Below are 18,800 nucleotides of genomic sequence, written 5' to 3'. Positions count from 1 at the left end.
GCATTGACTGCTGAAAGCAGGGTTGTCAAACTTGCATTATGAATACAAAGAACCTGCCCTATGCAGGCAAATGCTGTATAATAAAAAAGATTGCTTGTAAATCATTGCTAGGCCAGACCCCCCCCCCCCCACACACACAATTATATTCTAGTACAAGTACACTCCTGTTTCAACATGAATGACCTAAAGCCTACGCTGTTATCGAACCTCACCCCCCTCAACCCTACCACTTACCGTATTTGAAGAGGCTAACAAGTGTATCAATTCATTACAAATTCAGGCTATCAGGTATTATATTATATACTTATATATATATATATATATATATATATATATATATATATATATATATATATATATATTAAGAGATAAACAAAACAGATTTTCATAACCAGTTTCATACACACATGCTATTAAAATACCGTCATTATTATTAATAATTCCACCTCTCTTACACATTATTCACACCTATTGTTACAGACCAGAGGCACACTATATTCAAACTTTTTCATTATTTACCTCTCAAGTGTTTCTTACGGTTATTGTATTATTCACTTATTTGTATGGGTTATACACATGCACATCTAGCTCCATATATTAATAGCAGCAAATCAGTTCAATATTTTACACGTGAATTATGGAAGCAGTGCGCTTCCTGCCCAAGAAGTGAGGAGCCGACCTCGCAGCACTACACCCCAGTGTGGGATAAAATACCTATCTGAACAGCTACATTACTGATAAAATTCTGTGTCAGTTAAAATCCTGTATTGAAACCAATTTAATGAGCAGTAGATCAACACTGCTCTCTAGTGGACATTCTTCTAGAGTGCACTAAATTTATAATACAGTGAATGATGTCATGAGGCACAGCATTGCTTTAAATGTTTATTGTGCATATAAAAGATCTCCATTTAAGGCTAATCATAACACTTATGTAGCTTAGCTTTAAGGATTTCCCTTCACATATCTTCAAATAATGTTCTCAAAAATAAAACACAGATTCCAGATACTGAATTACATCACACAGCCCAGCAGGTTTAACAGGCTGCAATAGCTGTGCACATGTCTTGCACACAGACTCCTTACCTGCATTTCCAGCTCCATCATCCTTTGCTTGGTCTCCTTCAGCTCAGCCAGTGACTCAGCCTCCCTAAGCCGAACCGTCATCAGCTCATCCTGCAGTTCATTGACTGTGTTCTTTCTAGGGGAGTCCTTCCACCTTGCCGTAGTTCTGGCTAGATGCCGCTACAAAAATCATTGATCCTCATTATCAAGCAGAACTAAAAATAAAAAAGGGTCACCAACTTTTATTGCTTCTTTAAAATCCTATACGGTATATCTCCTATATTGTTTCCTATAAACAGTCAAGGACCACCTGCCACTGTGACGGCTGTATATTATTCTTAATATATACAGCACACTTCCCAGCAAATAGATTCTAAATATATTTAAAAGGGCATTCCTTTCGGCACAGACTCTGGAGATCTCAAGTCAGCAGCTTTCCCTCCGGGTATGGGTGCAGTGTGTCTAGACATCTTACCTGCCAGTGTTCTTCCAAATCTCTCACTTGCTGCCGCAGTTCTTTCAATCCCATCAGTGCCTCTGCTTCCCTCAGTTTCACACCTATCAGCTCATCCTGGAGCCTGGCAACGTTACTGTCATCGGGCAGGGAATTGTTCCTCTGTACACAGAAACATTACTTAAGGGCCCGTCATCAGGATAAACACAGCGCACTCCTACTGAAAACATTTATGGGACCGCTCCCACTATTCAGCAGGAAATATTTATGTGTACCATGCTAGTTTAAGTAACTAGTCTGTAGCACTACACAATAATCACTCAGAACAAACACTATTGCACATTTTTTGTGGTTCACACTGCTATAGTATACATACTTTGCTTTCAGTGTTATGAATATACAAAGACACACTTCACAGTACAGAAAGTGATACTCACACATTTAAAAAGAGAATGAACTTTTTAAAAAGCTGAAGTTTTGTTTAAACCTTTTCTACGTCGAGGATCTTGTCTTGCATCTCCTTAAGAGCGCATTGAGATTCAGCTTCCTTCAGCCGGGCCTGCACCAGCTCCTGTTCCAGCTGCAGCACAAAGTCGTCAGTGTAGCGTGGATGGCATTTATGCTAACAGAAAGAAGAATACATGAACATGACCATGTATATAGTGAACAAAAACCTTACATGACGTGCTGGTTTGCATTTATACTAAACACACTATCAAAATGAAATAACTAATATCTCATCTTGTCATCAAAATAGTTTATATTTTAATTTTTTATCCTCCCCGTGACTGAGCTGCATTGCCTTCTTCAAACATTCTGAGGCTAGTATTCAAGCTAAAAACCCTCAACATGTATACAAAGAACGATGCTGCAGATTCCACCAATACCTGGACAGACATTCAGTTAAAACAGCACTTTTGTAATTACACATACCTTGCACTAAACATACATGTATTGACTGGCGATGTTTTTCAAGCTATGAACCAAACTTTGGAGCCGTAAACTAGGGCAGTATATTTTCCCTGACAGTAGTTCAACTGCAAGGCTGAAATATCAGCTGAAGGTTTATATAAAAAAGAAAAAAAAAAAACATCTTAGGCTTTGTCACGAGACACACCCAGTTACTGTACAGTACCTCATAACATCTTGATTCACTGCCAAAAAACAGGATGTAAAATCACACTGATGTAACCATAGTAACACAAATACATAAACATTAGGTTTATCTTCAGATCTGTTTCAAATTCCTGCACGATGAGGCATGTGCTACAATAAAAGTGTGTAAAACCCATAGATAAAAATCTTATTATTAAACCTTAGTTTTGCAAAAATCATACTTTAAAAGCTAAATTACAAACATGTATTTAGTTTGCATGTAATCAAGCAGAACCAAAAGTAGCCTATCTGGTCATCCCTGCTTCAGGATTCATATGAATCATTTAGAAGCGACACTGCAGAAACCATAAAAACACAACGTATAATAAATACTAAATGGCCTGCTCATTATCGGCTAATGCCTGCATATTCCAGAATTGTGAAGTACCTTTTAAACTGCTATGTAAATATAAAGTCTGCTGTGTTTAGGTCTGTTACACAACTGACAAACAATTAAATATATAGCCTGTGTATTATATTAATAATTCAAGCTTATTTAAGTCACATGCATAATACAAGCATACCTCAATGTCTTTAACAGGGGTCACGTAAAATACAAAAAACATTGAAACTTTTATAAAGCACTTTCTACGTCAAGAAACATGTTTCATATATCAGTGCTTTCAACAAGAGTGTGCGTGCGTGTGTGTGTGCCTGTGTTTTTGTACAGTATCAGTATACATTTATACAGAAAAACAAGGCCCACAATAAAAAAACAAGGCTCTGTTATCACTCAGATAGTCAGTACAGTGTAAACCAAGACATGACCATGAAAATATCTCTAGCCATAGAATGCACCTGTCTTAATTATTTTATATCGTCACAAACACCTTATTTACAAATCTCCATTAAAAAAAAAAAAGAACAATTTTGAATTTCTCTACCATATCCCTCCCAACAGCACTGTATGAACATACAATGTTGTTGAAGCTGACACCCTGGGATCCTTCAAGAAGCTGCTTGATGAGATTTTGGGATCAATAAGCTACTAACAACCAAACGAGCAAGATGGGCCGAATGGCCTCCTCTCGTTTGTAAACTTTCTTATGTTCTTATGTTCTTAACACAGTATTAATCTATGCAAATTGACGATCAGTAAAGAGTTACAGAATACAGTGCTCACAGCTATTTATTTGTTTACAATAAAAGTGCAAAATGTTTAAATAAATCTGTGTTCTCTACTCCCCTTTTTTTTGATCTGGTCAATATGACTGAAGTTGGCTGTTCTTCAAATCAAATGGGAAAAAACTAACTGACAAATGACACCAAACTATAAAAGGTGACATATGCACACGAACATTACATTGTGAAATCTCAACATATAATCTGTATATATATATATATATATATATATATATATATATATATATATATATATATATATATATATATATATATATATATATATATTCTTCAATTTAGTATGAAGAACACAGTACACTTAACACAGCAGCTTTCTAAATGATAGTTTCTTAAACCAGAGCTTTTACCCCATATTAAGGGTTACCTAATGTGGAATTAGAACTCATCAGGCTAGGTTCCAAAGAACACTGCAACAGTAAATAACAGCCTTACTCGGTAACAGGAAAGCCACAGTGTGTTTTCTAGCAAGCATAGCATAATTAACATTTTGGCAAGCAATTTATTTAAATATTCTTCTGATCCATTCCAACTGTAATATGAACACTTGTTGAATACATGCCCTACGATGCTCTTCATCACACAGGTACAGAGTGCCTCCTCAACCTGCTGACCCGCTGTGTCCCTACCTGCAGGCTGAGGTCCTCCGACTCTGGCCTGCTTCTTATCCCCAAGTAAAAGTGCACCACACTTGGCGAGCGCTCATTTAACTTCATGGCTCTGACTCTTTGGAACACTCTCACAGCTTTGGTGTGTGATGCTCCCACCGTCGCTCACTTTAAATCAACTCTCAAGATCCATCTGTTCTCTCTCTTCCATTGCTCTAAGCCTGATATCTGCTATTAGCTGCTGTGTTGCTGCTACTATCATGTATTATGCATTGTTGTTTTGTTTTTCTTTTGTTTTTTAAACTGTTCACAATGTATTATGCATTTTTCTGTATTTTAGGTATGGATTTTCTTGTATTTACTGTATCTTGTAAAGCACTTTGTGATGGTGGTCCACTATGAAGGGTGCTATATAAAATACAAATTGACTGAATTAAGAAATGGCTTTATTTCACTATATATAAACAATAAAAATAAAAACCTGAGATGACATTTAACTGTATTTGAATACTTTAAATATACTGTTTATCAAGACAAATCTTGTATCAATGTTTTTGTTATCAAGAAAAAAAGCTGACATTTACACTAGTAGGCCAGCCAATAACAGACAACCAGACCTGGTCCAGACTAACATTTAAAAATGTCAAACTAACAGACTCTGTGTGAGGTCCTGATTTTACACAAATTTAGTATGCACTGCTAATACCAACCAAATCAAATACACAATTACATACTGCAAAGAAGCTCTACTCAGCAACACTTGAATCCATGCCTACTCTAAATGTAACTGATCTTACTCTGGCAGCATGGCTAACACTGATTCATGTGCAGCTCAGTGATCATTTGAATACAAGGACACAACATGAAGTGTCACCAGCAGCTCTTCAAATACCAATCACTGTGATTCTGTAAATTAAAGTAGTATTAAAAGAAAAACAGATATATCATACAGTACTGTGGAGACAGTCAGTCAGTATGGAGGGCTGGAAGACAGTAATGCAACAAAAGAAACATGTGTGAAATGTGTGCACCGCTCGAACCGGCAGTAAAAGAGGAGAAACGGTAAAGGCTGTAGATGCTCCCAGGCTCCTTACCCCTTGCTGCTGCTGCTGAAGCTCCCTGATGGTACGCTGAGCGTGCTCCAGCTTAGCACTGGTCTCATCGCTCTGCTGTTTGATGGTGCCCAGCTCCCGTTTTATGAGGTAGTTTTCCTCGGCTTCTTGTGCCCTTGTCACTTGTCCCTTGGGACATAATTATTGCATGAGGGTCGATGGATGGACGCTGAAGCTAGGGAGTTCACTTGACTACATTAAGGAAGCATGCCATCAAATGGGGAAGGTTTTAATTAGTAATAAATAGGGGTTTGCTCTTAGTTTCACCTGTGTATCGTTAGGATTGTGTTTATTAGAACTGCCTTCTCTCGTGTTTAATTTTGGAGCATGCAGAATTATTTTTCATGCACTTCTCAAAAAAAAAGTGAGTTTGCCGATTCTTACTAGTCGGAATAATGACAAATGGTCAAAAAAAGGAATTTACAACAAATAGATGAAAACATTTATTTTATGGTAATCTTACTAGCAATTATAGGAACCATCTGGCATCTAAGGACAGACAGCAATACATGCACATGTAAGAGAAGAAGGGGTGCTGCATTTCTATTTAACAAGACAAGGAGAGTATAAATGTATACCTGGATCAATCTATCTGCCAAGGAAGCACTTTCCTACAAAAAGGAAAAATCCAGACAGAAGCATAAGAGAGAAAAAAACCCAAAAGAATCAATGAACAAAATAAAAAGTGGCAATATTGATTTTGAAAGACAACACAGCTTGTTCATATTTCTCCTCCTTTGTTTATAAGAATTTTATTAAGCTTTATTTTTTTGGGCTGTGGAGAGAGTCAAACAGTCAGTAATGTGACTGTGGCATTACGAGAGGTAGAATGTGAACAGAAGCCTTCAGATTTGATAACAGTGAGATTTGTAAGTAGTGGCAAAGCATAGATTAGTGTGCAATAGCAAAGAACCCACAGAAGCAAAGCAAATGATACATGAATGGGGTAAAGGAAAGGTTTTTGGGCCTATTTTTAAACAAGTGTGAAGGAGGAATATAGGGGGAAATCATTTAAAAACTGTAAACTAGCAAGAAACTACCCACAACTGATCCTTCACAATGCTAGCTTTGTACCATTACAGTTGTTTTATTCCTCTTGCAAAATGCATCTCTGCACTTGTTTCAAAACTGTGCCCTTTGTCTTTAGTGGGTTAGGATGTATGGGAGCCATACTACCAGACAGACATTGTTTTCTTTGTAGCATTATGGTTTAATTATTTTTAAATACAGTGCACTCTGTTCATAAGAAACACATCCATCCCAGATGACTTGATTCTTATAAGCGGTTGATTCTTAAAAGCGGACCGATATGATTCCAATTAGCAGAAGCGTGCCTCCGTACATCAGCAGTTCAAATACAGTACAGAAAACATCAATGGTGCTCAACCACCGAGGACAAAACATCAAAACAAGTAAGCAATTTGTTATTTGTCATCAAAACAAGTAAGCGATTATGTTTATTCAAGGCTGCAGAATCCCATTTTACTACAGTATACTTGAGGAGCGATCGTCTCGTGAGGGTGCCTAGTTTACCTGCCATGCGGTGTTATGTGTTATGGCCTTTGAATTAAAATGACTTTACAGTACAGTATTTTATTGTCAGAACTACCACTGCATTTAAGTATCTGTGGTTTGCTTTTTTCCAGTTGTGATGCAAATCTTAGTTTTTCACGACGTGGCGATGCAAAGCTCTGCAAACAACTCCCCAACGCCCCCACCCCCCCCCCACCACGGTGCCTCTATTCAATCCCCCTTCCTCTACATGCATATCACAGGATAACAGTGCTGTACTCAGTATGTATTTAATGAATATGTATTCACTTTATTAAAGCACATTCTCACTAACACGCGTCTTTCTTTTTCCTGCCATGTCGACACACAAACTGTACAACTTGCTTTTTTTCTACTGGGAGTCACTGCAGTTCAGGGATTATAATGTGTGCACGCTGTGTACACGCCTAATTACGCATGTGATCAAATTCAAATAACATTTAAAAAACAGCTTTATTGGTTGTACACGTCATTGCACTTGATATAGTATCACATTACATGCAGTCAGTTTGCCCCGAAATGATTCTTACAGCGGACTGTTTGATTCTTACTAGCGTAGTATTTTAGCATGCTTAGTATAGGAACTTTACCCCAGTGGTTTTGATCACTATATGCGGTTGATTCTTATATCAGTAATTCTTATAAACGGAGTGCACTGTAGAACAATTATCCCTCACCACCAGCACCTAAAAGCAGCATTACACTAACATTGGCAACTTTTTTTTTGCACAAAACACTGCTTTGGAAAAGTTATGCAATGTTCCGATTTACCTCGCACATGCAATAATACTCAACATCTGATGCAGGTCACTGTTCTAACTAAAGCATGGGATGTACTGAGAACGCAAATAGAGTTAAAAGTTCTACTCCTGATCTGCTACAACCAAGCAATCCACTCACATACAGCAGATTACTACTGACACTGCAGTATAGAGAGACACATTTATATGAGTATTTAAACTAATTGTACCAATCTAATGACTTCACAGTCTAAATGATATAATACACACCAGTTGTGAGTATGGTAGTTTACTAAGCTGATAAACGTTAGTTGCCAGTGCAAACCTACCCCAAACTACCGTACGTTTCTTCTTTCCTTGCAATAAGTCATTTGGAAGAAAATTAAATGTCCTTCCAAATTAATTGCATTATATCTTACAAACTTAACTACTTACCATTTTGCAAGTGGTGAATGCATTGCAGTGTCAATGAGTTTGTTTACCATTTAAAAAATATTACCTTGAATGTGAAAGATATAAGCATTTCTATATTTATGTGAGGAATTCCTAGAGGAGAAGGTGACTGTACCTAAAAGGAGGTCTTTCCTATTATCATGCTGAAGCACCCATCTCTTAATATCTCCTAAAAAAATGCAGCCATGAAAATATAACTGTTGGGTAAAATAAAAATGATTCAACCTAATCAAATGATAAATATCATTTATTATGTATGAATTCAAATGTTACCAAGTTCTGACAGAAATACACAAAACCCCAGATTAAATATGTGAAGAAAGCTCATTAAAATGACCATTTGCTCCAATGTACAATTATCTGCATTGTTTGTTAATTGAATATTTTTTTGCACAGTTAGTGAACAAGGCCTGTATTTCCTAGATGCCCAGAAAGAGGATTAAAAAAGGCTTAGTAAGTTAATACAAATTAGAATCATATGATCTCTGTGAGTTACCATAACAAGTGTTACCATACAGTGATTAGAACAACGGCAATACAGGTTGAGATTGGAAACTTGCACTGGAATTACCATACCAATCTCTGCAGTACTCACTTTCTCCAACGTATCGATGCGCTGCTTTAGAAGTCGGTTTTCTGTGCGTAACCTCTGTAAAATGTCAAATAATTTGTTATTTATTTCCTTTCCCCCCCCACATTCCTGGTCAAAAACCCATGATGCATAAATCCTGCTCATGTAATTTCAGTGACGTTGCATCTAACTATTACAATTTAAGCTTAAATTGTAAAAATGATACAGGTATGTTTTTGTACATTTGTTTGATATGTCGTTTACGTATTTCCATAATTAATAACCGTAAGTAAATTTGATTGTTTTTTGTGCCATTTTGTAGTAAAACAGTTTAACAGGATAATGAGACCTTTTCTTTTCAGAAGAAAGTAGAGCTATAATGCATAGTATGTTAGCCCACTGCGTTTAAATATACACAGAACATGGAAATTAATGTATCACAATTATTTGAATAGGGCTTTCCAGACCAGGTTAAAAAAAAATACCTTGATTTCTACTTGTTCTTCCATCTCCTTACTTTTTATTGTAGTGTATTCCTTTTCTAACCTAAGAAAGACAATATATAAATGTCATAAACACACAAGCTGAAAGTGATGGATTTTAAGGCAATAGCATGGCATACTTACTTCTTCATCTTTTTTGCATTGTACTTGACTTGATATGCTGTCTGGATCACCTTATCTGGACCACTGTCCAGCTGGTGTGGAATGACCTTCTGAAAGTGCTGGGGAATAAGTGGAGCAACCAGGTGAGCCAGATGGAAATCAATGTAATCAAAGGGAAACATATCTCAGCAAATACTGACTTTCTGCAGGATGGCAGCATTTGGTTTATAAAATTATTTTCTTAATGCAATTGAAAGGCCTTTTTCCTTCAAATGATACACCCCCCTCCACAATGTATGTTTTAGCAGTGCAGTCAATCAGAAGCCATTTAAAAATAAATCAGAAAATATACAGTAGCCTCTATTTTCCCCAATCCTAAAAGTAGCACATTCTCCTAATACCCTCAAAGAAGTTCTGCTGTATTTAAAAACATACTTTGAATTTCTGCACAGAACCAAAATCCTGGTCTGTTAAGAACATGAAAAATGATCTTACCTGTAGCATTCCTTCCATGTCAAGTTGCATTAATTCTGATTGATTCATCTGAAGAATAGCTAATCCTACTCGAAACACAATCTCTAAACCCTGGGAAGAAAGTTACCATTTTAGCTCATTCCCTTACTTTAAAAAGAGAAAAAACATGCAGTATAAGAAATGTAACCCCAAATACAAATACTAACTTACCTCGCACATAAATATATCAAAAATTCTTGTAGCAACTGGCAGTGGAAAGGAGGTGAGGAAGATGGTTAAAAACCAGGAGGAGGCGTACATGGAGGTATGGAAACTCTGGGACTGGAAGTGCACCTGGAGCTCTGGCAGCTGCTCCTGAAGAGACACAATGCACAGCGCAGACAGCAAAGCAGAAAGCAAGCTTTCAGTATAGGAGATTTACAACCGTCACCCCTTCCTCTTAAACCAGCCTTTGAGAAAAAGTGATGGCAAAACTCCAGCTAGAACCCACAGCTACTGACTCATTCTGCTGCTCCGCAACCACCCTTACATCCCCTTGCCTACCATCTGCACAGTTTCATCGTTTTAAATAAGCACCGAGGAGTAGTCATATTATACTTTACATTCCTCAGTAGACTAAGGTTCTTGGATCTGCTACACTAGAAATAAAAAACAGTCTCTTTTAACGGTGAAGTGGAGATAACAGTGGTCGCACGTCTGTGTTAATGCTGCAAGCATTCTGAAAGTAATCCTAACACCACCACCGAAGACCAAACACTATCAGCTTTTACAGTGTAACAGAATCAGAATACCACTGTTTGAGTGAAATATCTTTTTTTTTTTTTTTTTTTTTTTTTTAAAACAATGTGCAAAAATGTAAAATATGCTAGATGTGTTAGACGTCTAATTGACCTGTATCATCCACTCAAACTGGTACATGCAGAGACCCAGCTCAGCCATCGTGGGTTTGAAGAGTTCTCGCAGTCGATAGTCCTGCATTAACTTAACAAACACGCAGAATGCTTCCTCTTCTGGCATCTGCAATACAAACAGGAGCTGTTAACTCAGACGCACCCCACCCCATGCCTAAAAGATATGCCAGCTCTGCACCAGAGGATACAGAATCCACTATACAGATTAACAAAAACACCAGATCTACAATCTGTAAACACACAACATTTTAGATCATGTAATTAGTATGATTCTCCATGTATAGGAATATACATGTACTGGAATATCTCGTGCTCATATTTAAATCAGCATTCATGACCACCCATGGTTGACTTACTGTACACCCTCTTGATAGTGTTGCAGCAGGTTGACTAACTAACCATTAACCACTATTAACAAGCCCTCATGAATGTGGTTGATTTCTTGCACACCAATTACAGAATGACTACAGTATGTTACTGTCTAGTGACAGCATGTTTTACACCATACATAATTATATTTATTAGCTAAGACAAATTAAGGCTTGATTGACTTTTTATAACTTGCTAAAAATACAGGAACAGTGTGAAAAAGAAGGTTGCTTGTCTAACAACTTGCTGCATTTTAAGGAATACCATGTCTTACCTGCATAAGCAGCAGTCCAACAATAAAAGCACTTCCTTGACAGTAGCCCACCTCACGGTCAACAAGAGAATAAGCCTAAGAAAAAAAGAAATAAAAAAGTGCAGGTCAACAAAGGAGTACATTTATATTCATTGGCTTTGAGCTTTATTTTTTTACTTGCCACTACATTACCCTATTAGCTGAAATGTCAGGTTTGTTTAACATGCATTTGTATTATCTTTTGCCTTTGCTAACTTGATCGACATATTCAAGTAGCAAAGTCTTGCATTTTATTAAAACTAAAGGACACATCTTTCAAATGATGCAATGCTGTCAATATTAGGAAAGAATTCTTCCAACTTCCACTTGAAATAATGCATTTGATGTATTCTTAAAGACATCTATGTGCAGTCCTACTGCAGAATCAAATATAACAGGACAACATCGGCATGCTAAATGTCACATTGTGGTAACAGAAGAGGGTGAATGCAGCAATTCTTTGCTGTATTGGTAGAATGCTTTTCCCATAAGGATGGAAACTAATAAAATATGAAGATGCCCAACAGAGAATTGCCACACTTCATTATTTAGTAAACAGCCTGAAACCTTTATGACCAATGCTTGACTGTACAGCACCTGTAGGAATAGTTTGTGTTTCTACAGTATTATTTTTTGCAACTCCATACTGTGTACAACCCAGTTGTATATTACATATTTACAATCTGACAATTGTAATCTAAATGACAGCTATACAAAAAAATGGAAACTTGAGGGCAACAGAAACAGGTTAAAACTTGTGACAAGAAAAGTTAACAGAACCAAGTTTATTGAACTCTCATCCTTGGGATCATATGATTCAATAAAAGGAGCTTGCAGAATATGCATATTTTACTTGTATTGTAAAAATGTTCTTCCAGAGTAAACACAATTACATTGTTCAACCACTAGGTGGTTTGTGCTCTATTCAGAAATCACAAGTTACTTTTGGCCACCAGATGGTGTGCACAAACACAAAAGAGTCAAACAAGTACATAAACACTGTTTGTAAGGGGGGTAGAATTTCAGTGAGTAGCTGACATACCTTCATTACATTAAATAAAACCTCCTGTCCAAGGCTGTCTTTCTCTTTAAAGAATTCGTGCTCTGGATATGTCCGTGCAATGTCCCTTCGGATAAGTTTTTCACATGGTGAGGTCATCTTTAGCAGTTCGGAATATTGCTCTTTGATAGGCATGTTCTGTGCATTGCACAAGAGCTGCCAGACTATCGCTCTGAAGTGATGGGGAACCCCTTTTCTAACAAGTTCCTGCAAATACAAGGACATAATACAGCATTACATTTTACTGTTTGAAAGCCAGCACTCAAAAGTGGAGGCAATTACCTTTGAAAGGAACATCAAATCAAAGTGTACATTTGACATACAGGGGCTACAATGACAGACAAGACTAAGATGCTTTGGTACACTTCTGAAACAGGGTGGTAAAAGGTGCAGAGAGGATGCTTGGTTAGATACCATTTAAAATAAAATCAACGACAGCACCCCCTATACACATGTACTGCCCTTTGTCAAATATTAAACGTACTTCAGTGCCACCATCTAAATGATGAACCCCTAATTCCACCTTAAAATACAATAACACACTACCTCCCTGGGGTAGGTCTGGGGAAATAATGGACAGCAAAAATTGAGTTAAATACCCCTAATACAATTATATATGTATACGAACAAGACAATTAAAATATCAATATCTATATCAAATTATTCACACTCACTTTAGAATTAAAAAAAAAAGTGTTTTGTCCTTCAATCACAGACTAAATGTGATGGGTTTGGTTTACTATTTCAGTGATGCATGCTGTTTTGCTTCTCTGTTAGCGCTTGAACCAACATTCTGCTTTATGGAGTAATTATTTGCTTGCAGTCCACTAAAATACAACATTGTACTGGACATGCTAAATGAGATCACTTCAACACAATATGTCTTTATTGTACTCTGCAGTGCTATTTCTTGTCAGAAGCACTACATGAATCCCAAGAAAGAGGTTTTATTTCACAATAACAGACTTGAAGATGTAATTGATAACCTCCTTCTGCAAGTAATACTGAAGTAGCTTACTTGGCTCACAGTCCATCACAATAGTCAAATAGTAAAGAAAATCCTTGACAGGAATCCTGTAAAGTGTAAATTCCAAAAAGATTCACAGTTCCAGTGTTCCACTCCACTGTAAATTACCTTGAGTTGCTTATCTTTCTTTCTGCGCACTTCTTCCCACTCGTTGACGATCCTCCCCCAGAGTATCCAGGTGTCCTCCTCCAGATGGCTGAGATTACTGGAGGCTGAAGAGCTGGACACGAGCGAAGAGCCGCTGTTTCTCCGTGATCCATTCACGGAGCGCAAGGACTTGGTGTCGGTTTCTAAAAGCCTTTAAAAAAACAGAAACACACTCAGAGCAACACAGCGCTTATAAACATGTTCAGAAACATGTTTTTAATTTATGTTGCGCAGGATTTTCAGAATTAAAGGGAAGAATATGGGACAGGCAGTAGATGCAATAAAGATCATTACCTTTCAGGGAATGTGAGAACTGGATGAGTTTGCAGTTTGAGAAGTCGTTCAAGGTAATGACATGCTAGTATTTGGGGGGGGGGTAATCATAAATGAACTTCATTTGTTTCTTCCCCTATATCTCCCCACCTTGTAAAAAAAGTTTCTTAAGTCCATCGTCTTACCACAGTACAGTAAATAGTTAATGCCCTGACTCAGATGTGGAATAGAGGATGTTATTTAAATTCCATGTGCACACTGCATTGATGTGGAGCTACTTTGGTAAATACAAGCACAACATTGCAGAGTGAAACTGAAATTACAAATAGTGGGCAGGTGGGTTTTAAATGGCTTTTATAAAAATCCAATATTCAAATCACAAGGGATGATGTTTCAGAGAGCAGGTGCATACAAAACTTTCAAGCTCTCAGTGTAAAAAAAAAAAAAAAAAAAAAAAAAAAAAAAAGTGTCTGGGAAAACTCAATTAGCAAACATGCTTCAAGATGTCTCAGGGAGTGAGATAAAAAGGTTAATATGTGAGCCAGATAAGAGTGTTGTCAAGGCCCAGAAGATTAAGCCAGATTCAGCATGTTTTTTAATATAAACTGAGAATAGTACCGGGAAGAGATGCAAGATGTTGCAGTGTTGTATAAAAATATATACATACAGATATAATACACAGTTCAAACTAATAACATTATTTAAATTTTACAGCTTAATATAAGTTGAAATGAGCATTAAACAAATGCAAGACAATAGTTATTCTGTTGGTGTAGAATCACAAACATTGGGTGTCTTTATGTGAACAAAAACACAGCATCCACAAGGGCTTAATGCAAGGGGAATGGAGGAGTATAAAATGGATATGAACATCACTGTGATTTAACCTTACTGTACTGAAAATATAAAGCTGCCACCTGAGATTTGGGGTTTTAAAAGAAGCACCGGCAGTGTATTTACAAAGATGCCCTCGATACACTTCCCATAACTAGCTTTCACAGCCCCAATGAGTGCACAGCGTCTGGAGTGAGGGAAATCACTGAACAACAGCATGTGCACATTATCCTCCTGCAGTACGTAGATAATCTGCAACACAGTCCAAGTTATTTAGCATTGATCTCTAAAAATAAATGAGTAACACAAGGGTTCACAAGAGAGCATATATCAAAAAGCTGTCTCAATTACCACACCACAAACTTAAAATCAATCAATCTAAATAAATATCTGGCATAGAAAATCTCAAATGTAGCAACATAGGGTGTAAAAGCACATTTAAATTAATTTTGCAATGACACAATGTTGTTGCATTTCTGGTCTTGTTCCATGCAACTAAATAAAAGCATGATGTACAACTAGTCTCTAATGTGTAACCAACAGAGTTCAACAAACTGAGGCAATGGCAGTGTCAGTAGATAAGAAAAGCTTGATTGTGTACACTAGCAACATGGTGAATTAAAAATACTTAACATATATATCTATGCAGTACCAAATCTAATAATGGGCAAACAGATTACTTTCAGTCAAAAACATGACCTGTATAGGAACATTATATTGATTCCGTTTCAAAGAAGATTCTTGATGAGAAGTTTTGCCGAGTTGTTTTTTTTTCTTAAGTAATCATTTACCAAAAACACAAACAAAGGTAGCACATTTCTACTGCAGTTGTATAACAATTCCCTGACTACATTTCCTTATTTTAAATAAAGCCGTTTTTAAAAATGCTTCAATACAGTACCCTTTTAAAACGGTTTTACTGCACTATACTGTTTTACACACAGTACATAAGTAGTACACAAACTAGCTTATTTTTTGAAATACTGTACATTAATTCAACTATTATCCTCTCCTCGATTTAGAAACTCCAAAAATCAGTTTCTACTAACAAATTCCTATTTAACTCTGAGAAGAAATACTTGAATAAAAAAAAAACAAGTATACTTACCATGAAAGACTCATAATGCTTTAAAACTCTTTGTTAACCTGCAGAGAGCATGTGGAGTCGCACAAGTTACAAAGCCTCTGATTATTTGAACTGCTTTCTCTGATTAGCAGCAATGCTTGGATGATGACATGGACTGTACCACAGGGGATAGTGTGACTGGGTGTAACTGTGGATTCTCAATAAGGTCATACTGAGTGGTACTGTGGGGACGTGGGTGCAGCTTCCCAAATGCTAACTATTTAAATCTATGACTATCTAGTAAGTCCAAAAGAGCAAACATCCAACCTAGTTCTACAGTGCTGTTTTCCTTTTTTTGTCAAGCTTTGGGATTTGTTCACTCTTACAAGAAGGATCAACAAGTAACCTGGTAGTTTATGTGGCTTCTGCACAGTTCTGTACTGATTTTTCACTCTGTGTGTATAATTTTGCATTCCCAGTACAGTCAGCTTCTGATTGCTTTTTATTCCTGAACAGATATTAAAGTGACACAGAAAAGGAGTTAGACTGAAGCCGCTGGCACAGTATATCAGACAAGGGAAGAAGAAATAGGTTTGGAACAGTTACCAGTACAGACAAACAAAACCACATACAGTACTAATAGAGATAAAGATTAACTATTTCTAGAGGGTGCTTTTGTATAGATGCAAACTGTATACAGGATAATTAAGTACACATGTAGGGGTGTCAGCCTCTTATTTACTGTATACTTCTAACACATTTCAGACCGAGGATTGCTCAATACAGCTACAAGGCAGTCAATATAATAGTGCTGCTTCAGGAGGCACATTAACATTACGTATCATAATGTTGGCAAATTCTGCCAGACAATTTATTATACAAGACATATTTATTCATGCTTGCTCAAAGGCCATTTTTACCTCAAAGTCTTTGAGTATTAATTCAGTGGCTGCTGTGGGCTCCATTTCAGTATATACTGCTATAATTATATGCATTATACCTTTAGCAATACAGTAGGAGAAAGTATGTCTCAAAGTTCGAGTCATTATCACTTGTTATTACTTTTAAAATAGCAACAATGGTGTCTAGTCTGTACATAATCTGTACAGGTTAGAAAGGTATGTGCGTGTGAAATGCATATGCATGTATGTATGCATGCATGTATGTATATACACACACACAGTTTTCATTTGGAACCAAGTGAAGAAGGCATTAAAAATGCAAAAGCCGCTAGCGTTTGCCATATAAATGATTCACTGTAAACTCTCAGATTACAGGAGTGTCTGTGCCAATGTTCCACATAAGTTTCCATTAACATACAGTATTAGCATCCTTGGTGTTTTCAGAAAACATTGTGGAAAACCCACTGTCAGTTTAGAAACAACTGGAAAAATAGGAAGTGACAGAAGTCAAAACAGCTAAGGCTATATTTCAAAGACTCACGGCAACAAGACATGTTTTCTAATGCACCACAGTTTAAAGTAGACATCCCTGGGGAGCATACTGTAAGTGGAATGAATAGCTTGTAAACATGAAGTAAAATTAACATGTGGAAAAACAGGTAATGTTTGCAAAACGAAAGTATGTCAGGTACCTCCTTCAGACACCAATTTGTACTTCCTGAGGTCCCAGTAGCATTAAAGGAAACAGACAATGGAAGTATGGGTGCTTCCATGTATGCAGCATCGTGTATTTTAATTGTACTATAGCCCAATGTTGTTACAATTTTTCCTGAAATTGTAAATATTGTAATATAACCTGAGGAAACTATTACGGTTTATTTACAGCAGTCTGAAAGCATCAGGTATGGAGAAGTATCAACTTTCCTACGGAAGGTTTTCAGGTTGCTTAGATCCCACTGCTATCACCACTTCGGATAGGGGCTGTACGCAGGATAATTAAATGTAGGGGAGACTTCTACCTGACGTTAAGAGCTTGATTATCCTTGAAAAGCTGAAACTGAAACATTTATATTTACAATTACATTTAACAACGTGGTGTGCTATGCCTACTCCCCCCTCCCACTCTGACATCATCAACCATTGTGGACAAAGTAACCTTTAAAAGGAGAACTACTTGAAATGCACATGAAGCAAATAAAACAGGGGTGATGCGTTCGGTTTGACTTGGGTCACATGCTGGTGGTCTCAGAAGCAAATAAATCGCTTGGAATTGTTACTGAACTGCAGCCTCACCCCCCTTCATGGCAGACTAAAGATGTTGTAAAGGAAGCTTGCACTGCCACTGATTAAGCTAAATAGCCAAGGTTAGCAGAAAAATCAGAAGATACTGCAGAGGTTAACAGCACATTTTCCTTTTGGCGTCTGTGAAACCCAAGACCATCTGTACCATTTCCTGTCTTTTAGGATGCATTTCAAAAAGGTCAGGGGACATGGGGTCTGCCAGGGTAGATTGGCTGTTCGTGGATCAGGATCACTCTGAATGAATGGAGAAAACGAAGGGAACATTTTCCTCAAATCTGCCATTCATCACAAACCACAACACTGCGGCCAAACAATCTGTTCTTGAGTTTTATTGATTTTACAGCAGGTTATCAGCACTTCAAGAAGTCTGGTCTTTTCCTGCCTGGATTAAAAACAACTCCTGTTTGCAGCAGGCCTAACAGAATGGATGAAGAAAAAGGAGGCACACTAGAAATATGCCTTATGAACATACCATAATCATGACAGTAACAATAATACTACATGCAAAAATGAAATGTTCCTGTTATTGGCTTGAGCAAAAAACGTTACATGAATCACTCAAAAACAGGTAAACAGCTAAACAAAACAGTCTGCAAAGAGAACTGTCATCAGCTCTTTGGTGTTTGGCAGCTATAGACAGCTGTTATTGTTAAGACATAGCAGGAAAGGCAGAGAATGTTTTCATGAAA

The 18,800-nt window shown here is 37.1% G+C and overlaps 1 protein-coding gene across 8 annotated transcripts in view; it reads right to left on the bottom strand.

The window, feature by feature from the left end:
- Positions 1 to 18,800, bottom strand: part of LOC121330587 (ecotropic viral integration site 5 protein homolog) — a 54,068-nt gene that overhangs the window by 17,483 nt on the left and 17,785 nt on the right. For 4 of the 8 annotated variants that reach the window (XM_041277207.1, XM_041277213.1, XM_041277206.1 and 1 more), the window contains exons 3-16: positions 13,696 to 13,885; positions 12,543 to 12,767; positions 11,483 to 11,557; positions 10,820 to 10,945; positions 10,139 to 10,282; positions 9,950 to 10,039; positions 9,476 to 9,573; positions 9,335 to 9,395; positions 8,874 to 8,927; positions 6,113 to 6,145; positions 5,517 to 5,663; positions 2,007 to 2,141; positions 1,541 to 1,681; positions 1,087 to 1,245 (exon numbers count right to left, since the gene is read on the bottom strand). In XM_041277207.1, coding sequence (XP_041133141.1) covers positions 1,087 to 1,245; positions 1,541 to 1,681; positions 2,007 to 2,141; positions 5,517 to 5,663; positions 6,113 to 6,145; positions 8,874 to 8,927; positions 9,335 to 9,395; positions 9,476 to 9,573; positions 9,950 to 10,039; positions 10,139 to 10,282; positions 10,820 to 10,945; positions 11,483 to 11,557; positions 12,543 to 12,767; positions 13,696 to 13,885 — 1,678 coding nt within the window. Of the gene's footprint in view, positions 1 to 1,086; positions 1,246 to 1,540; positions 1,682 to 2,006; positions 2,142 to 5,516; positions 5,664 to 6,112; positions 6,146 to 8,873; positions 8,928 to 9,334; positions 9,396 to 9,475; positions 9,574 to 9,949; positions 10,040 to 10,138; positions 10,283 to 10,819; positions 10,946 to 11,482; positions 11,558 to 12,542; positions 12,768 to 13,695; positions 13,886 to 15,949; positions 16,055 to 18,800 lie in introns of those variants that run through there. The other 4 variants (XM_041277210.1, XM_041277209.1, XM_041277211.1 and 1 more) reach the window with 4 other exon arrangements.

Source organism: Polyodon spathula, chromosome 18 (genome assembly GCF_017654505.1).
Source record: "Polyodon spathula isolate WHYD16114869_AA chromosome 18, ASM1765450v1, whole genome shotgun sequence".
Taxonomy (NCBI): Eukaryota; Metazoa; Chordata; class Actinopteri; order Acipenseriformes; family Polyodontidae; genus Polyodon; species Polyodon spathula.
The sequence above is the reverse complement of the archived record's forward strand: the minus strand, read 5'-3'. Positions and strand labels throughout refer to the sequence as shown.